At 45.0% G+C, this 19103-nt stretch overlaps 1 protein-coding gene across 3 annotated transcripts in view; it reads left to right on the top strand.

The window, feature by feature from the left end:
- Positions 1–19103, top strand: part of TMEM132D (transmembrane protein 132D) — a 553830-nt gene that overhangs the window by 131064 nt on the left and 403663 nt on the right. For all 3 annotated transcript variants that reach the window (XM_078061121.1, XM_078061122.1, XM_078061120.1), the window contains exon 2: positions 14627–15515. In XM_078061121.1, the coding sequence (XP_077917247.1) occupies positions 14627–15515 (889 nt within the window). The remainder of the gene's footprint in view (positions 1–14626; positions 15516–19103) is intronic.

Genomic DNA, 19103 nt, shown 5'->3' with positions numbered 1-19103 from the left:
TGGTGCAGAGTAGCTGTACTGTATATTCACTTTTTATCTCTGTGGACTCACACTTGGCCCTTTTCCTCCCCACCCTGTCCCCCGAAATGGTAACATTCATGAACTGCATCAACTGGCTTCCTTGCTTTCTCACTTCCATGTGGCTTTGGCTATAGGACGATAAAGACAGGGATCCAAGGTGGAGAAGGTCTGGGCTGGTGGAGACCGTATTTCTCCACTGAGGACCACTGTTCTGTTGGGCAGTCCTCCTTCCACTGTGGCCATAGCTACCCAGCACCTGCTCTTCCACGTGCCCTTTCCAACCTAGGAATGCGTTGTTTTAGCTCTAATTGCTGCTAGCTCAGGGTGCATCTTTATCTCTGCTCCATCTTTATATAACCCATCTTAAAACATCCTCAACTGCCAATTTTAGCAGGATGAACGTTTTCTGCAGGGACCCCGAGTGATAGAGAGTGGTGATGGAAATGGACAGAAGAGTTCAGATTCTAGATGTGTTTTTAATGCACAGCCAGGAGCTCATGCATGTGGATTAGATATGCAATATGAGAGGAAGAGAATAACCTAGGACTTCCAAGTTGTTGTCAAGGATAGTGGACTGATGAAGTTGCATTTTCTGAGATGCAGACACCTGCAGTAGGAGAGGTTTTAGAAGGACCAGTGAAGAGTTGTATTTGGGGCATGTCAGGTTTTGGATATGCCTATGAGACCTCTAAGACAAGGTGTTGAGAAGGAAGAGGGATGTTGGTGATGTTTGATGAAAGGTCCAGTCTGGAGATGTGAACTTAAAGCCCAGAGACTGAATGGGACCTGCAAGGGGATGAGTGAAGATAACAAGAGGCCAGCTGAGGGCCAACCCCTGGGCACTCTCAACAGGTAGAGGTAGACAGTGAGGAGGAGCCCGCAAAGAGGAAATATGAGAGGAGACGTGGGACCCCAGGAGTGAATACCAGATTGCAAATCCTCATTTCTCTCTCTTCCTCTTGTCTGTCTGATATTCATGTTTTAGAAGTGACCATCAAAAAGACATTCCAAAATGTAGTTAGTTATTTGGGATGAGCAAGATATTTTTTTGAACACGACATGTTATTCAAATTAAAAATAATAAATGATCTTTAGAGATACTGAGAAAATTTAGGGGAAAAAACTTAAGGAGAAAATTAACAGTCTAAATCTCATCAGGTAGGTACAACTTGTATTCATATTTGATGTATTTTCTATCATTCTGCCCTTCATGCAGATATACTGTATTTTATTTTTACTGAGGCTTTCTTTTCATATATAGTATTTCTAAAAGTTTGGCATCTTAAATTTCTTGGTGTTTTGAAGTCAGTTATGATAGAGTGCACATTGCTGTCCTGCTAGTATCACCGCTTTCCAGATCATACCTGTTCATATTTCATTGCTGCTATGTGTCAATAGTTTTAAATACATTTTCAGTAAGTATAAAATAAAATAAATAAATAAATAAAAAGCTTTGTGTTGTAGTTCAATCTCTTAATGGTACATAAAATAATGATTTGTTTTTACATTAATGGGATCACAGAGTCTATGAAATATGCATTTTTGTATTGTAAACTAAATACCCTCATTTTCTTCAATCAATAATAAATTGTGTGATATTTGCTTCAGGCTAGTAGACCAGACTTCCTACTGTGTAGAAAAGCTGAATAATGCAGCAAAAAAAAATATGCTTTAAGGCTTCAGTGAGCTATCGAGGCAGATGGGATATAAAGGAGTGAAGAAGCCAGGGTGTGGTAAATCTAACATTCTGAGATGTTTGCCCTTGGGACATTTGCTTATGCTTAGTTGGTACAAGACAAAGAAACAGAAGCTGAGAAGAAAGTGGTAGCTAAGAGGCAGGAAGCCGAATGAAGTTTTCACAGTCTCATGAAGCTGGGCAGACAAAAAATAGTTTATTTTATGCCAAGGAATGGGGTAAACTGTAGGCTTTCAGAGAGATTTTCTGAAGGCTTCACCTTGTGTGTAACAAAAATACTGGAAATAACTAGTCCTCACAAAGACAGTAATCCAGTTTCAAGTCAGGCCAACTCCTACTGTATGAAGGTGATACAACCCTATTCTACCTGATTTCCAGAAGCAAATTAAATCACCCCTGGACAAATATAACTCCCATCTTTATATTCTAGGTATTCCTGGATAATCCTTTATTTGCAGTGCCTGGCACTGAACAGAGATGTTCTTGGCATACCAGAAGCCAAGATAAAGTGAATGAAGTAGATTATAGAAACCTACACAGAGGTCTACAGATATTAGAGTTGAGTTACTAGACATATAATTTTGAATAAATGCGATGCGTATGCTTAGGTAGGCAAATAGCAAGATAGGAAATTTTAGCAGAAAAGTAGAATCTACAAAATAAAATGCGATGGGAATTTTAGACTGAAAAAGTATATTTACTGAAATGAAAAACTCCAGACATGTCTATAATGCAGATTAATCAGAGCTGGAGTGACAATCACCGGACTGAAAAATAGACCTGTAGAAAATACACAGAACTAGAGAGATATAAAAAAAATAGGTAAATAAGAAGAAATATGGTCAACATATATGACATTGTGTCAAGTTCTAACTGAGGTATAATTGACATCCCAGAGAGACGGGAGGGAGGTATAAAGAGGTATAAAGGATCTGAAGAAATAACAGCTGAGAAGTTTTCAAAACTAGAGAGAGATTTTAAGCTGGTTATTCATGAAAGAATATGAAACCCCAGTAGAATAAACACACATCCCCTCCACCCCCCCAGCCCCGCCCCCACACCTACACACGTACCTATACAAATCTTAGGAAATTTTCTGAAAACAAAAGACAAAGAGAAAATCTTAACAGCAGCCAGAAGAGGACGAGAGACCAGTTATCTTTAAAGGAGGACTACGAGCCTTACAGCTGACTTCCGTACATAAATTATGGATGTAAGAAGGCAGTAGACTGACACCTGTAAAGTGCTCAATGAAAGTAACTGCCCATGTACAGTTGTATATGTGGTGAAAATATTCTCAAAAAACTTAGGTGAAATAAATGATTTACATCAACAAAGCCAGAGACAAACTATCTCCAGAGTACACACACACAAAATACTGAAGAGTGTTATTCGTTAGATATAAGTTGATCCCAGAGGAAGCATCACCATTCAGTTAAAGAAAAGCTGCATCAGAAAATGTAAACATGGTGGTAAATCTAAATAATATTGACTGTTAGCAAGAACGGTAGCCTTTGAGTTCTAAAATCCAGATGGAGCAAGTCTGTTAACCTGTCTTTCTTGTCTTGTTTATTTTAGCCATTCTGATAGGTGTAAGATGTTATCTTGTTGTAATTTTGATTTGCATTTCCCTAATGATGAGTGATGTTGGGCATCTTTTCATGTGTCTCTTGGCTGTCTGTATGTCTTCTCTGGAAAAATGTCTATTCAGGTCCTCTGTCCCCTTTTTTTAAGTTATTTATTTATTTATTCATTTAAGTAATCTCTGCACCCAATGTGGAGCTCTAACTCATAACCCCATGATCAAAAGTCACATTGTCTTCCAGGCACCCCTTCTCTGCCCATTTTTAGTTGGATTACTGTTATTATTACTCTTATTTGGTGATGAGTTGTAGAAGTTCTTTATATATTATGGTTACTCACCTTTTATTGGATGTGTCATTTGCAAATATCTTCTCCCATTCAGTAGATTGTCTTTTAGTTTTGTTGGTTGTTTCCTTTGCTGTGCAGAAGCTTTTTATTTTGATGTAGACCCAATAGTTTATTTTTCTTTTGATTCCCTTGCCTCAGGAGATGTGTCTAGAAAAATGTTGCTATGGCCAATGTCAAGAAATAACTGTCTATGCTCTCCTCTAGAATTTTGTTGGGTTCTGGTCTCACATTTAGGTCTTTAATCCATTTTGATTTTATTTTTGTGTGTGGTGTAGAAAAGTGGTCCAGTTTCATTCTTTTGCATGTGGCTGTCCAGTTTTCCCAGCACCACGTGTTGAAGAGACTGTCTTTTCCCCACTGTATATGCTTGCTTCCTTTGTTGAGGATTATTTGACTGTAAAATTGTGGATTTATTTCTGGACTCTCTACTCTGTTCCATTGATCTGTGTGTCGAGCTTTTGTGCTAGTCCCATACTGCTTTGATTACTACAGCTTTGTAGAATATCTTGAAATCTGGGATTGTGAGGCCTTCAGCTTTGTTCTTTGTTCAAAATAATAGTGAGAGAATTGAACACATGCCTCCCAGTAACTAACAGACAAAGCTGACAAAATTTCCATAAGAGTAAAGAATATCTTGGGGCACCGGGGTGGCTCAGATGGTTAAGCATCTGCCTCTGGCCTGGGTCATGATCCCAGGGTCCTGGGATCAAGTCCCACATTGGGCTCTCTGCTCACTGGGGAGTCTGCTTCTCCCTCTACCTCTGTCCCTCCCCCCTGCTCATTCTCTCTCTCTCTCTCTCTCTCTCTCTCAAATAAATAAATTAAAAAAAAGGAATATCTGGACAATACAAATTTAAAAAAATTGAAGGAACAAAACATTTTTTTCAGGTATACGAAGAATATTCATTATAACTGACCAAATCCTGGGCTTTAAAGCAAGTCTTGGCACTTTTTAAATGTTTGAGAGCATATATTTTCTCAGCTCTCTGTTGATGTAGGCTAGAGTTCAGTAACAACAACATAACTCAAAGTTAATTTAGAAAATTAATAGACTTTATTATTTTTAACAGTTGTAGGTTTACAGAAAATAATTGAGTGAAAAGTACAGTGCTCCCATAAACCCCTGCATTAGTGAGGTACATTTATTGCAATTGTTGAGTAATAGTGATACATTATTATTAACTAGAGTCTGTAGTTTACATTACGATTCACTTTTAGTAGTATACGTTCTGTGGGTTTTGTCAAATGTATATTGACATGTGTTCATCTTGATAGGAGCATATGGGATATTTTTACTGCCCTAAAAACCCTTGATGCTCCCCCTATTTAAATATCCCTTCTTCCCCTCACCCCTCCCCCCGAACCTCTGGCAAACACTGATCTTTTTCCTGGCTTCATAGTTCTGCCTTTTTCAGAATGTAATATAGTTGGAATCAGACAGTATGTAGCCTCTCCAAATTGGCATCTTTCACTTAGCCATAATCCTATAAGGTCCCTCTATGTCTTTTCATGGCTTGATAGCTCATTTCTTTTCAGCACTGAATAATTCTCCATCATCTGGGTATACCACAATTTATTTATCCATTCACCTGCTGAAGGACATCTTGGTTGCTTCCAAGTTTTGGCAATTATGAATAAAGCAGTTCTAAACATTTAGGTGCAGGTTTTGTGGTGAACATAAATTTTCAGCTTCTTTCAGTAAATATCAAGGGGCACAATTGCTGGGTTGGATGGTAAGAGTATGTTTAGTTTTGCAAGAAATTGCTAAACTGGCTTTGAAAGTGGCTGCATCATTTTGCATTCCCACCAACAATGAATGAGAGCTCCTGTTGCCCCACATCTTCACCAGCATTTGCTGTTGTTGGTATTTTGGATTTTGGCTGTTTTAATGGGTTGGAAGTGGTTATATATTCTTTCATTTGATATTTAGTTTGTTGCCATATTTTTTAACTTTAAGCCTGACACTGCACTGAACATTCTTAAAATATAGACTTTCCTGGGCACTTCCTTATTTTTTCATGTCTAGGAAGAGATTCCAAGGAATACAATGAATGGGGCAGAGAGAAAGGGAATTCCAAGCTTCCCTTTGATAGTATCTTTCATTGTGAATTAAAAGCCATTTGCCAAGTTTGAGAGGAAAAAGTTATCATGTTGAACATGACTTTTATTTCTATTTTCAGAATCTGGTAATAACAGATCCTGTTCTCCTTAATCTCATCTAAGTGAGTCTTCCACACTCTGTATGGAAGGTCAGTTGCAATTGTGTGTTCACTAATCTGAATGGTCAGGGCATTTGATTGTGTCATTTTGGCATGCAGATCCATGAATGGCATGCATGCACACACACATACATAACATGGCACACATACATACAATTTTTTAAATTATAAAACTGGCATAGTGGATCTCAAGAATGATTTTGCTTCCTAATTAAAGTTGCCAGATAGAGCAAATAAAAATACAGACAGTCCACTTAAATTTGATTTTCAGATAAACAACGAATGTCCTATGCAATATTTGGGACACACACTAAGAAAAATATTCATTGTTATTCTGAAATTCAGATTTAAATAAGTACCCTATGTTTATCTGGCAACTATACCCTGAGGGGACATTTGGCAATATCGGGAGACATGTATGGCTGTCACAACTGAACAAGGGGGTTCTACTGGCATCTAGTGGGTTGAGATCAGGGTTGCTGATAAATATTCAACAATGCTCAAAACAACTTTCTGCAATGACAAATTATCCTCAGTAGTCCTGGCTTGAGAATTCTGCTTGAGACTGTCTGAGTTGCTGTTTCATTTCCAGGATTTTGCATTTAGCTCGTGAAATGTCAAGACTGACAAGGCCTGAATATGAGTGATACATATGGGGATGTATATTGTTCCTCACTTCCTCTCCCTGTCTTAGACTCCAGTCTGACTTGACTGACCATGCCACCCTCCACCCTCCAGTCCTGCTTTGTTTGCTTCATGGCTTGCTGCTGCATTCGATCTTCTTGCATGGACTCATTACTGGTATTTTAACTGTGTCCCTCTCACCAGGACATCACCTCGTGGGGACAGAGACCTTGTTCCTCTTGTTGAAGCTGGCCTCAGCACCTTGGACAGCGTCTGTCCAACTCTGTTCTATGCACTCTGAACAGAGAGAGGCAGAAATGTGTCTTGCTTTTAAGATAACTTCACAGCCTCCAAACACGTTTCCCATAACAAATTATTCTTCAAGTGAGAATGCTTCTCACACTTAAATCTACACGGGGGGCTGCTGCCTTTGCCATGGGCTACCTCCTTCAGTCATCCGGCTCCTTTGAGAAGTGGCTGCAAAATACGTTTCCTGACTCATTCAAGGCATGAAAATGTGCTTGAGAAATGAGGACAGATTCCCCTCTGAAGTATCTGAAACAACCAATTTGGGTTTTAGAAGCAAATCGAGAACAGTGCATTGAAAGGAAATGTGTTAATCTCCGTCTCGGGACCTTCCTCCTGGATTCCCAGGGCAGTGCTTGGTGGGTGTGTGTGTGTGTGTGTGTGTGTGTGTGTGTGCAGATCTCCGCAAGTGTCTCCTAAAGTGTCCTTGTGTTGACAGAGATCCCAAAGAACAGCTTCTGTGTTTTCTGGAGCTAACATTTCCTCAGTTGGTGAATATGTCATAAGTCCCCAAAGTGTGCAGCTCTATGCTTGGTCTGGGGGCCTTGCACGTGTCACCTTCTCAACTTTTGAGCAGTGACAGGTTCTTTAAGCCCTTGGTCTGTAATCCATGCAACCAGTGTAGACAGATTAGCATGAAGTACCTCACATAGTGTCAACCTAAGCCATAGTGTCCATGATTCTTGGACTTGATGTGTGAGTTACGTTGTTTCCCATCTTCGTTAAGAGAGATAACCTGTCTAATTACAATTTTAAAAATACGCTTTTCTGTGCGCCACAGGGGATTGTCAAGCATGGTGCCCCTGTCTTGCTACGTTCTAGGAAAAGTGTGATTTCACATGGAAAGATGAACAAAACTGGGCTGAGTGCTTGACTTACTCTTGGACGGTCACATTGTGTGGTGGTAAAGGAGCCAGATTGTTGGGCTTGAATAGTTGTCTCTGCCACTTATCACCTGCATGACTTCAGGCAAATAGCTTAACTGTTCTGTGTCTCCATTTCTTCGTTGTAAAGTGAGGACAATAAAATAACACATGGGGTCCCTAAGCATAACAGGGTCATCCATCCTTCCAGAGCCTACAGGAGAGTGTCTGGAACTAAGGAAGCATAATTATTACATAAGTAACTTGGTGGGCGAAGTAAATTCACTTAACTGCAATGCAAAGCAGAGTTTGCTACCTAGCCAAGGAGAAAACCACAATCAAGTACTGCATAGCGTGGAGGCCCCATTTGAGTGGGGTGAATTGGGTGAATTTCTTAGATGTGGAAGCCCTGATAGGCAGTGTTCTAGGACAGATGGCAATCTTCCTGCTAGAGATTTGCTTTGAGGGAGAGGTCCTTATAACATGGAGAGGGAGAGCAACAAAGGAGGGGCCAGGGAGGTTGTGTTTGGTGAATGACCAGCAGCCGTTGAGACTGGTGGGCATGGAGGTTAAGTGCGGTGGGAGCGGGACACTGAGACTGGCCCTGGAGGAGAGCAGTAAATGCCAGGATGTCATGAATGCTGAGCTGTGGAGTGTGAATTTTATGTGGGAGTCATTGGGCAGCCAAGGACACCTTTCTCAGATTAACAACAAGAAGGACAGCAACAAAGTGATAGAATCACAGTGGAATGGGGGAGTAAAACCCCAGTGTTCAGACCATCAGGTAAACGTGTAATAGGTGGCGCTGGCTGGAGGCAGGGAGGGTGACACCTGATCTGGAGGGTCTGCCAATTTCTGTGGTGGACCCAGGGCCTGGAGTCACCGGATGTGGGGCCGGAAAGAGGTGTGGAGTCAGCTCCTATTGTCTGTGCCCCTTAGCACCACACTATGGTGCAACCTCGGCCATGGTATGGGTCCCTTTGACTCTTGGTTTCCTTATCTGTAAAAGAAGAAACTCATATGAAACAACAGACATGACACTTTCAGTGATTAAAAGACAAATGCAGGAAGGCCAGAGGTCTCACCGTGGTCCCCAGGGCCGCGATCCTGCCTCTGCAGCTGCCAGCTCATGGCCCATCCATCCCTTGGCTCATGGCCCCTTCCTTCAACTTCAGAGCCAGCAAGGAGCATCTTCTCTCTGACCTCCTGCCTTTCTCTTATTAGGGTCCTTTTGATTACATTGGACACACCTGGATAATCCGGGGTAATCTCCCCATCTCAAAATCTTTAACTGGATCACATCTGCAAAGCCCCCCTTGTCGTGGAAGGTCACATATTCCCAGGTTCTGGGGGTTAGGCTGTGGGTATGTTTGGCGGGGGCATTATTTAATCTATCACAGTGACCATAGACGACCACGTGTGTTTGTGTGGTAAGTGTGTGCCTGTGTGCATAGAGCTGTCTACAGTCATTGATGTAAATCCAAACATGTCTGTGCATATTTATAATAGCATATATGTGCATGCATAGGAATATGAAGGGAAGCAGAGAGATGAGATGGTAAGTAGGGGACGATTTGGAACCCAGGGTGTTTTGTTTTTGAAGTTTGAGTATACTATATTTTAAAATAGCATTATTTCAATGTGATATCTGAAACATTACAATATTTTTAGTATTGAAAGGAGTTATCCAGTTCACAAGGAGAAAAAACTAATGCAGAAGCTTGAGGGAGAAAGTTGCAGGAACTGAAGGGTTTTTTTCTTTTAATTTAAGTGTAGTTGACAAGGATGGGTTTTTGGTGAGGATTGTCAAGTTAATTGACCTATTATTTATATGTATGTATGTGTATATATATATGTATGTATGTATATGTGTGTGTATATATATATGTATGTATGTATATGTAAATAACATGCAAAATGGGTAGCAGATTTTAAGTCACTGAGTGATTTGCTGCAGGGCAGTTAGAGGGTTCCTTTCTGGTGGATTCTGTTTTCTTAGTGGAGTGCAGGTCCCCTGCTGCGAATGTGTTAGGTGTGGGGTGGGGTGGGAGCTAGGGGTGGGCTGTTGATTATTCGTCTTTGCATAGGGTAACCATCCGAGCCCAGGAGTGGGAAGGAGCAAGGCCAGTGAGCTGAGGCAGTTAGGGACATTGATTTGGGTCTGTCGTCTTGAATACTCTCAAATCCAAGTTCCTGGAGGTACCTCTCTAGGTCTGTGGCTTTCGGAACTTTCTGGAGTCCACAGTGTCTTGTAGGGCACAGCTGTCTGTAAAGTCATGTGTCTGTTACTGCCCCCCCCACCCTTGCATCTCCTCACCCCTGATGGTCACTGACCTTGGGCAAGGTCACAGCAAACATGAGTGGTTTCCCGGCCAACCTCCCTCCTGTGGGCTGGCTGCCACATCATGGGGCTTTGTTGTTCTAAACGAGTTAGACTCTTTTGCACAGTGAAAGGATCTTCATTTGCTCTGGAGGGAAGTGATCTGCTCAAGGATAAATAATTCTATTTGTTGTTGACATTAATAAATGTCTCGTATAGTGTTACCTGGCGACAGAGTGTAGCTACACTCTTGGCAAGCGAAGCATGAGGGACAAGCTTGTTGAATCACTGTTGTTACACCTGAAACCAATGCAACATTGTGTCAACTCTTCTTCCAGAAAAAAGTAATAAAAAAATGTCTTCAGGAGAGATCTAAGAAGTGGTGCTCTCTGTTTCCTTGGAATTCGGTGAAATATTTATTTTTTACAACCAGGAATGTTTTCTTTTCTCTGTTGTCTTTCCATGATGCTGCTTTTGGGTTTTTCTGGTATCTTCCTGAGAAGCCCCACTATCTTTGTTGAACAACCAATGTGTGACTCACGTGTTTGCAGCCTGGCCCCGGCCGTTTTTATTTCTTTGTGTTTAACATTTACCTTTAGGGAAAACTTCCAATGTTCCCCATCTCATTTGATAAAATTCAATTTTCTGCTTTTTCAAATCTGTTTTATTACCTCTAGAACCATTTTAAATCCCTTACTTTTAATACTGCCAGATCTTCTTCCCTCTCAGCCTTTATTGCTTTATGAATAACAAAGGGCCTGTGTGGTCTGCATGGTTGAGGGCTTGAAAGTTATTCTGTGTAAAAGGCACTTCCATATTCTTCGGTAAATATTCTTCAAAGCTGTGTTGTTCCTCTACCTCCGGAATGCCTTCTTAAATGTTTTTCTTTTATTTTGCAGCTTTTGTGTATAGATCCCATTCCTCTTCTGCGCTTTGTTTGTTTACTTGCTTCTTCTCTTTGGCTAGCCTTCTACGAGGGTAGTCTCGTGCAGGGCAATTTCTCTTCGCATAATGGAGTGTGTTCTCCTTGTCCCTGGTTTTCATTTGCTCCTATTAGAGTTCACCTCAAACATTCACCTGGAGGGGCCTGCGGATCCTGTGTTACCGTGTTGTGCCCCCACGGCTTGTAACGTGAGCCCTGTGAGGGCGCATCGGGCTTGTTGATACTCCCAGCAGGGGGACCCAGGGTTCCAAAGCTCCTGTGCTCTGGACTAGATTAGGGTTGGCCTGGACCCATCCCAGCAGCACGAGGAGGTGACGTCACACCTCCTGTTCCTTGTTAGCAAGACACCCTGACTCTTTGGGGCTTTCCGTGCAGGTGGCCGGGCTTCCTCTTTGGTCTCTGAACTCAGCTCATTGCAAAAGTTGCCTACCAGCCTCAGGAACATCACCAAGTGTGGGGCGACCACGGGGTGCATGGCTTTTGCTCTTAGAAATATCAGGGGAGTTTCTGTCAGGCTGTCTGCTCTTTTCTTTTTATGACCTCATGCTTAGGGTTGCCAGATTTAGTAAATAGAAATACAGGACCCCCCAGTGACATTTGACTTTCAAATCAACAACAAATTTATTTCCTTTCTCTTAAGCACATGCCCCTGCAATGTTTCTGTTTATTGGAAATTGAGACATAATTGGGTTCCTGTATTTTATTAACCGTGATGTATTTTTTGCATGTAGCATTTGCGTCCATGTGACCTCTCAGGAATTCCCGTGGTTCCTGCCTGGCAGACTGAACTTCATGTGATTCTTTACCTGCTACCCTGTCCCCTCAGGTACTGCCTTTCGGTCGGCCCAGGGAAAATGTAAAGGTCGGTGCTCAAATTGCCATCTTCCCCATCTTCCTTGAAAGTGTTATTTAAGGAAAAAATTACGTTTTCAAAAATGCTAAAATTAATATAAAATCGCTCCAAAGCCACTAAATTGCTTTAAGATGGAAACATAGCGCTTTCCTTTAAATTAGTGTTTAAGGCCATGGCATCAAAATCAAATGTAATTTTTTTCTTAATGGGTTATTAATTGAGATTTACTGGTTATCTGACATCTTCCTCATGTTTATGTAGGATCGGGGTTTGTAGGTTATAAGAGCTGCCCCTGTGGGGATTCAAGGGTAATGAGTTTTGCTTCTTAGTCCATCCTGTGTGTTGTGGAACAGAATTGGCATTATTTTAGTCATTTTGTTAAAAAAAAAAGAATAAAGGATGTATAAGTAAATACCATGAGTTTTAGGTCAACTTGGAGCACTTTTAAGCAATAAGCATTGAGGTCAGATACCAGGAAAAAGACAAACAGGCCATCTGTGCAAGAAAGCTTAGAAATTACTTCCCTTTCAGGGATGTTTGCAGTGACCCCCTATTGCTTTCCCGAATAAAGTCAGAGGACCCATGGTCATTGTCCTTGGAATATGTAATCACTTGCACAACTGTTTGGTGTCCTCACGGAGTAGGGGTCTGGTGTTCGACAGGAGAGTGCACAGCGGTGTTGATGTCTAGTGTGGACGTGCAACTTCGTGGTTTGGTTTTGGCAGTTTCTGGAATGAATGAGAAGCTGGTGTGAGACAGCTCAACGCAGTTGTTCCGAGGAGTGCCAAGGTGTATTTTTAAGAATCAGGAGACACGGTGTCATTGATGTAGGTCTTTTAAGGGATCTCATTGTGTGGAGAAGCTTCTATCTTCCTTGGGCCCAAATCGCTACAATTACGTGGAGCTCTTGATGGGATCGAGGATTCTAATTACAGAGAGATGGCAGAGAGAACACAACATCCAAAATCCTGCTGTAAAAATATAATCCGTTCTTTGTAATATTAATGTCGTAATTCCTTTGTTGATCCATCTGTTCATGCATTTATCAAATACTGATATTTTTCCAGGCGCCCTCCTAGGGACTGTGAAAACATGGAGCAAAGGACCCAGCACCAGTCATGGAGAGCATTGCAGAGAAGTGACTTTATCATGCCTCCAGGGAGTGGCAGGGATATATCAGAGGGTGAGGAGGAGTCACCAGTGAAGGGATGAAGCATTCGGTGCAGAGTATTAGCAGAAAACCCACCCCACCCCCTGTTCCTCGCTTTCACTAAAACTCACATGGGAAAGTACAGGGTTATATGAAATATGACTCCTGAGTGATTTCCAGAAAGTTTAAAAAATGTAATCCTGTTAATGAATGAAGTATCTGGTTATACCTATGATATTTTTTTGATTTTGGGGGAAGAAATTCCTATTTATTAGGTTGAACTATATGAAATCACTGCTGGGGTCAGTCCAAATGGCTCACTTCTCGGCAGTTTCAAATGGTTCAGCACCACACAAATCTTGGTTGCTTCCTTGGGGTCAGCCTGGCGCAGTGGTCATGCCACTGAATTGAGGGTGGTCTTCCCCGGGGGCTGTCTGCGCACTCAGGACGAATGTGCGTGTCGAACTGGAGGCTCGTCCAGAAGTGGAATGAATGCAGCCTCTCGCCCTGCGGTGTCGCAGCTGGGCGGCGCTCCGATGCCCCGGTCGGGCCCTCATGCCGCACACCAGCCCCGTGGAGGCCGGGCGGTCCAGTGACCCGTCATCCGGGAGCATGCGCGGCAAAGCCATGCACAGGACCCCGTCTCTGAGTTCTCCGCTTTCTCCTCCGCTCTCATTGCCGCCGGGGTCCAGACTCGGGTGGGCGTTACGCATCAGAACAGGTGTCCACGGGGACCTTTGAAGCAGGTTGGCACAAGGCATGTCAGGGCCCGAGTTGCTTTCATTGCAGAATAACCAGAGAGAATCACATGGCTACTAATGAGCAGGGCTTTGTACGACTTGTGGAACTTTGCCTAGAAAGTCAGTGTTCCCAAAGCCAATAATTTCCATTTCTAAAACCGTTAAATTGGTTCTTGCATTGTGTAATTTCTATGTCTGTTTTTCTTACGGAAAATAAGGCATACTGTAAAAATAGCAGTTTGGTTTTTTTTTTTTCCTCCCCTGATAGAGGGATATGTTCAGTAAGGGGAAAAAAAAAAAAAAGAATGCCTTTTGTGCTCTGGGTTCCAAACAGCTTTCAGGGAGGATGTGGCTGTAATGAAAAGGATGTGTTTCCTGGGGCCATGGGGTGTGTGCCTTAACACGCTGGGGCCCAACAGGACACGGTCAGCTCACCTCCGGAGGGTCCTCTCAGCACATCCTTCTGTGCTTCTGGGTCGCTCAGCTGAACCCCGAGGGGCATGTGTGATGTCCCCGGGATTGTGAGTGCCCGTCTTCGTGAACCTTCGCCCCGAGTCCTTTAGCGTTCCCCAGCGGCCGGATGTGTCATAGGTGGAATGTGGACCAGAGAGGGTCAGGTGGGATGTGGACGCAGCGTCAGCGCCCGTGCTGAGACTTACTTCTGTTCCTAGTCTCAGTCTGTCTGGTGGCATCAATGGGAATAGTCCCCTCTGTCTGATGCTAGCGTGCTCTTAAGACTTCCCTAATCCCGGGTGATCGCTCCTTTTAGCAAAAAGAGCAAGTTGTAGGCATAACCCCACTGTAAAAACAGCCTACTTAATATAAGGCGAGTGGATTGTGTGAGAAGTTTTGGTTGGGACAAAGATGGCAATGGGTAACAAAGGGGTACGAAGACGTCGGAAATAGTGTTAGCACCGGCCTGGGTTCCTAATGCCTGCGCTCCGATTCCCTCCCGACAGTGACCGAAAGCCGAGGGGTCCTGGAGAGCATCCAGAGGTTCTCCTTGCTGCCCACCTACCTCCCCGTGACCTACCACATCAACAACGCCGACGTGTCCTTCTTCCTGAAGGAGGCCAACCAGGACATCATGCGCAACTCCAGCCTGCAGTCCCGCGTGGAGTCCTTCCTGATTTACAAATCCAAGCGGCTGCCCGTGCTGAACGCCAGCTACGGGCCCTTCTCCATCGAGCAGGTGGTGCCCCAGGACTTACTGCTGCCCTCCAGCCCCTTCGGATTCACCAACAAGTTTTCCCTCAACTGGAAACTGAAGGCGCACATCCTGCGGGACAAGGTGTACCTGAGCCGGCCCAAGGTTCAGGTGCTGTTCCACGTGCTGGGCCGGGACTGGGCGGCGCAGAGCCCCGGCGAGAGGCTGCCCTGCCTGCGCGTGTTCGCCTTCCGCGAGACCCGGGAGGTGCGGGCCGGCTGTCGGCTGCAGGGGGCCCTGGGGCTGTGCGTGGCCGAGCTGGACCTGCTGGCCGCCTGGTTCGGGCCCCCCAGCGTGGTGGCCGGGAGGAAGAAGGCGCCCGGGCCGCCTGAGGGGAGCCCCGTGGAGCTCTACTACTCCGTGCAGCCGGGGGACGCGCGCGGGGACTGTGCGGCCGGCGACGTCCGGAAGGGCAACGCCATCCGGCCGGGGAAGGACGGGCTGGACGAGGCCGTGCCCCACCTGCAGAGGATCGGGAGCGTCTTCCTCTACCAGACGGGCAGCAGACCCGCGCTGAGCGAGCTGCGTTTGGACAGCAACGTGGCCATCCTGTACTCGGCCCGGACGGCGAGGCAGGGCGACGTGCTCACCTTCCCCGTGGCCGTGTCCCGGAACTGCAGCGCTGATCGCTTCACGCTGAGGTGAGTCCCCGGGAGCACCTGTCCCTGCCGCTCCGGGGCCGGGCGGGGCCTCCAGCCTCCCGCTCTCGGACCCCACGAGCTGCGTTCGCACCTTCCGAGGTGGAACGCCTTCGAAATTTCATAACCGCCCCCGGTCAGGGTAAGATGGAGAGAATAGTTTGCTCTTTCCCGGTTGGCAGTTTGGTGGTGAGGACATTCTCATTTACAGCATAGTCCAGGCCCTCCCAGAACAGTGGCGGGGACACGGATCTGTGCCCTCGGGCTGAGCGTGGGGTCTCATCAGAAGTTTGAGGGAGGCGGGGGTGGTCCCGCTGGGCCCTTTGTGCCTCGGGGAGTCAAATAGCTCACAGTCGAGTCGAGTCGGCAAATGGGATGGCAACAGTTGTCTGAAGGAGAGAGGGTACAGTTTTGCCAACTCAGATCTATTCCAAGCCTGTGAGCTCTAAGTATGATGTGGTACCAACCTCACTTAGTTTGTTTCTCTCTGGAAATAGAACTCCATGTTCAAAATATAAAAGAGCATAACGTGTGAAGAATATACAGTAGAATTTGTCAAGTAGCTTACATAAGAATATACTAAAGACAAGACATTTAGAAGGAGTACTGTGCACTTTGGGGGAAAAAACGGGTTCGTTTTCACTTGGAATGTACTATGTGAGAGAAGCTCTTTGCCTTGGCTTGATGGGATTTTCATGAAACCATTTTCTGTTTGTTTTAAACACAAGACAACTTTGCTACACAGAAGCTTGAGCGTCCGTGTGATTGGGTCCTTAAAAGTATCCTGATATCGTTACCCAACGAGGAACCTTGATCTCACATGCCATGTACAACATCCCCGATGACCCCTGAAAATAGGGTGTTTCCGTACGTGATACACGGTTTCTGTGTGGGTTTTATTTATTTATTTATTTGACAGAGAGAGAGAAACAGCATGAGAGGGGATAGGGTCAGAGGGAGAAGCAGGCTCCCCGCTGAGCCAGGAGCCCGATGTGGGACTCAATCCCAGGACTCCGGGATCATGACCTGAGCTGAAGGCAGTCGCTTAACCAACTGAGCCACCCAGGCGCCCTCTGTGTGGGTTTTAAAGTTCATGCCCCGATGGTCAGTTCTCTCATCCTTCTCCACGTGGGCTTCAAATCCGCTTTTTCTTTGTTCTCCTTTTTCCCCTTTCTCTTTGTTTTTGTTAAGGGGTGGGGAAGTTTCAGGAAGGAATCATTCGCTTATACCTTGCACATTTAAGCTTTGCTGATTTGACCTTTTAATCTTAACTAAAGACACAGAAACTCATGCACAACATTAATGATTGAACGTGGCTGATTCTTGGGAGGTGCAGACTTTTGGCATAGGCTGATGGTGCATCAGGGGATTGATCCCCGGGGATTTAGGCCACAGAAACACATCTGCAGGGCTGAGGCCTCATTAGCTCTCCTGTGCTCCGCAGTCAGCCCAGGATTCAGCTGGTCGCAGACTCTCTGCACGTTCTGCTGGCTTTGTGCTCTGCTTTTCCAGGATTGACGGTCTTATATAACATTCTTTGTGGCGATGGCCACTTACGTAGGGAACTGTTTTGCTGATAGAAACAAAAGGTTTGGAAGAAGAAGAGCTTTGTCCTTGCATGATTTGGGGCCTTCTGCCATCCTGTAGGTTTGCCGACGGCTGGTTGTTGGTTTCCTGGGCCCAGGGTGAAAGCCCCAAGTCTCCAGGAGATGACGTCTGCATGCAGCCTTTTTGGGAGGCAGTTGTATGTGCCCTATTAAACTTCACAGAAGGCTTTGTATCTGATGACCACCTATTGCACGTTAAAACGTGGGTGTCAGAGTCCTGAGGGCGGCTTTGTCATCGGCCAACTGTCACAAAGCCAGCAGAAATTTGCTTTGCTGGGCTGTGTAATCTGAGGAGTCCAGATCTTCGCGAATTCAGAAACAAACACATTTTGAAACTCCTAGATGCAGTGGCCCCACTCAGAATCCGAGGTTTGAGGATTTGGGATGTATAGCAAAAGCGTACTTGTTTCTGAGTTCACCAGCTAGAAATTTGTAAAGAAAAGATTCAGTTTTTCAGCTCAGATGATAGTGAAATTAAGAGTTCATGAATGTGTGTTGAACGTGGTGAGGTGGGATGCTTTCCGTCTCCTTAGAAGCAGTAAGATCGTGCTGGCTGCCAGCTTCAGAAGCTGTCATGATGAGTGAGTGACACAGGTTTGTGGCAACAGCTGGAGGTGAACCCGGTCCGGTCATGCTGTTAGCACTGAGGTTGAATTCTCCTAATTAGAAAAAAATAAAACTATATCTTTTTTAATGAAGTCAATTTGACACTAATTTAACATAGCTTCCAAATATTTAGAATGAGTCCGGGTCTGCTCTGTCTGGCCATCTGCTGTAGATAACCCTGCAGGCTCCAGCCGTGGATCCTCGGGTGCTTTTCTCTGAATTTGTGAGTTTTGTTGCTAGACGTCCTGTGTTGACATGTTAACATGGTCAGGGGTGGGCTCATGTTTTATAGGTCAGGTGCCAGTTGGACATCCATGGCCACTTAAGGATGACCAGGGATGGGAAGGGGACTAAATTAAGTGCCACCAACAGGAGGGAGCCCTCCCAACCATATGGCAGCTGACATTTGAGCTCTTTGTCGATAATGATTGGCTGCCTTCTGCCACCTCTCTCTTATTTCTGTGCCTGTGACCTGAGGGTGACACCATGGCTAGTACACAGGGCTTCTGTTCTAGGAATCAAGGTTTGTCCTGCAAATTTTCAGTAAGGGTAGTTAAAACAGTATCTGTGTGTGTATGCAGGTGGGAATGTGCATGTGTGTGCAGGAAGGTGTGTGCAGGTGGGTGTGTGCATTAGTGTCTGTGTGTGCGCGTGCAGGTGGGTGTGTGCATGGTGTGCATATGTGTGCATGTGGGTGTGTGCATTAGTGTGTGTGTGTGTGCAGGTGGGTGTGTGCATTAGTGTCTGTGTGTGTGCAGGTGGGTGTGTGCATGGTGTGCATATGTGTGCATGTGGGTGTGTGCATTAGTGTGTGTGTGTGTGCAGGTGGGTGTGTGCATTAGTATCTGTGTGTGTGCAGGTGGGTGTGTGCATGGTGTGCATATGTGTGCGTGTGTGCAGGTGGGTGTGTGCATTAGTGTCTGTGTCTGTGTGTGCAGGTGGGTGTGTGCATTAGTGTCTGTGTGTGCAGGTGGGTGTGTGCATGGTGTGCATATGTGTGCGTGTGTGCAGGTGGATGTGTGCATTAGTGTCTGTGTGTGTGCAGGTGGGTGTGTGCATGGTGTGCATATGTGTGCGTGTGTGCAGGTGGGTGTGTGCATTAGTGTCTGTGTCTGTGTGTGCAGGTGGGTGTGTGCATTAGTGTCTGTGTGTGCAGGTGGGTGTGTGCATGGTGTGCATATGTGTGCGTGTGTGCAGGTGGGTGTGTGCATTAGTGTCTGTGTCTGTGTGTGCAGGTGGGTGTGTGCATTAGTGTCTGTGTGTGCAGGTGGGTGTGTGCATGGTGTGCATATGTGTGCGTGTGTGCAAGTGGGTGTGTGCATGGTGTGCATATGTGTGCGTGTGTGCAGGTGGGTGTGTGCATGGTGTGCATATGTGT

This window comes from Halichoerus grypus, chromosome 13 (assembly GCF_964656455.1).
Source record: "Halichoerus grypus chromosome 13, mHalGry1.hap1.1, whole genome shotgun sequence".
Lineage (NCBI taxonomy): Eukaryota > Metazoa > Chordata > Mammalia > Carnivora > Phocidae > Halichoerus > Halichoerus grypus.
Note: the sequence above shows the minus strand (reverse complement) of the source record. Positions and strands in the feature narration are given on the sequence as shown.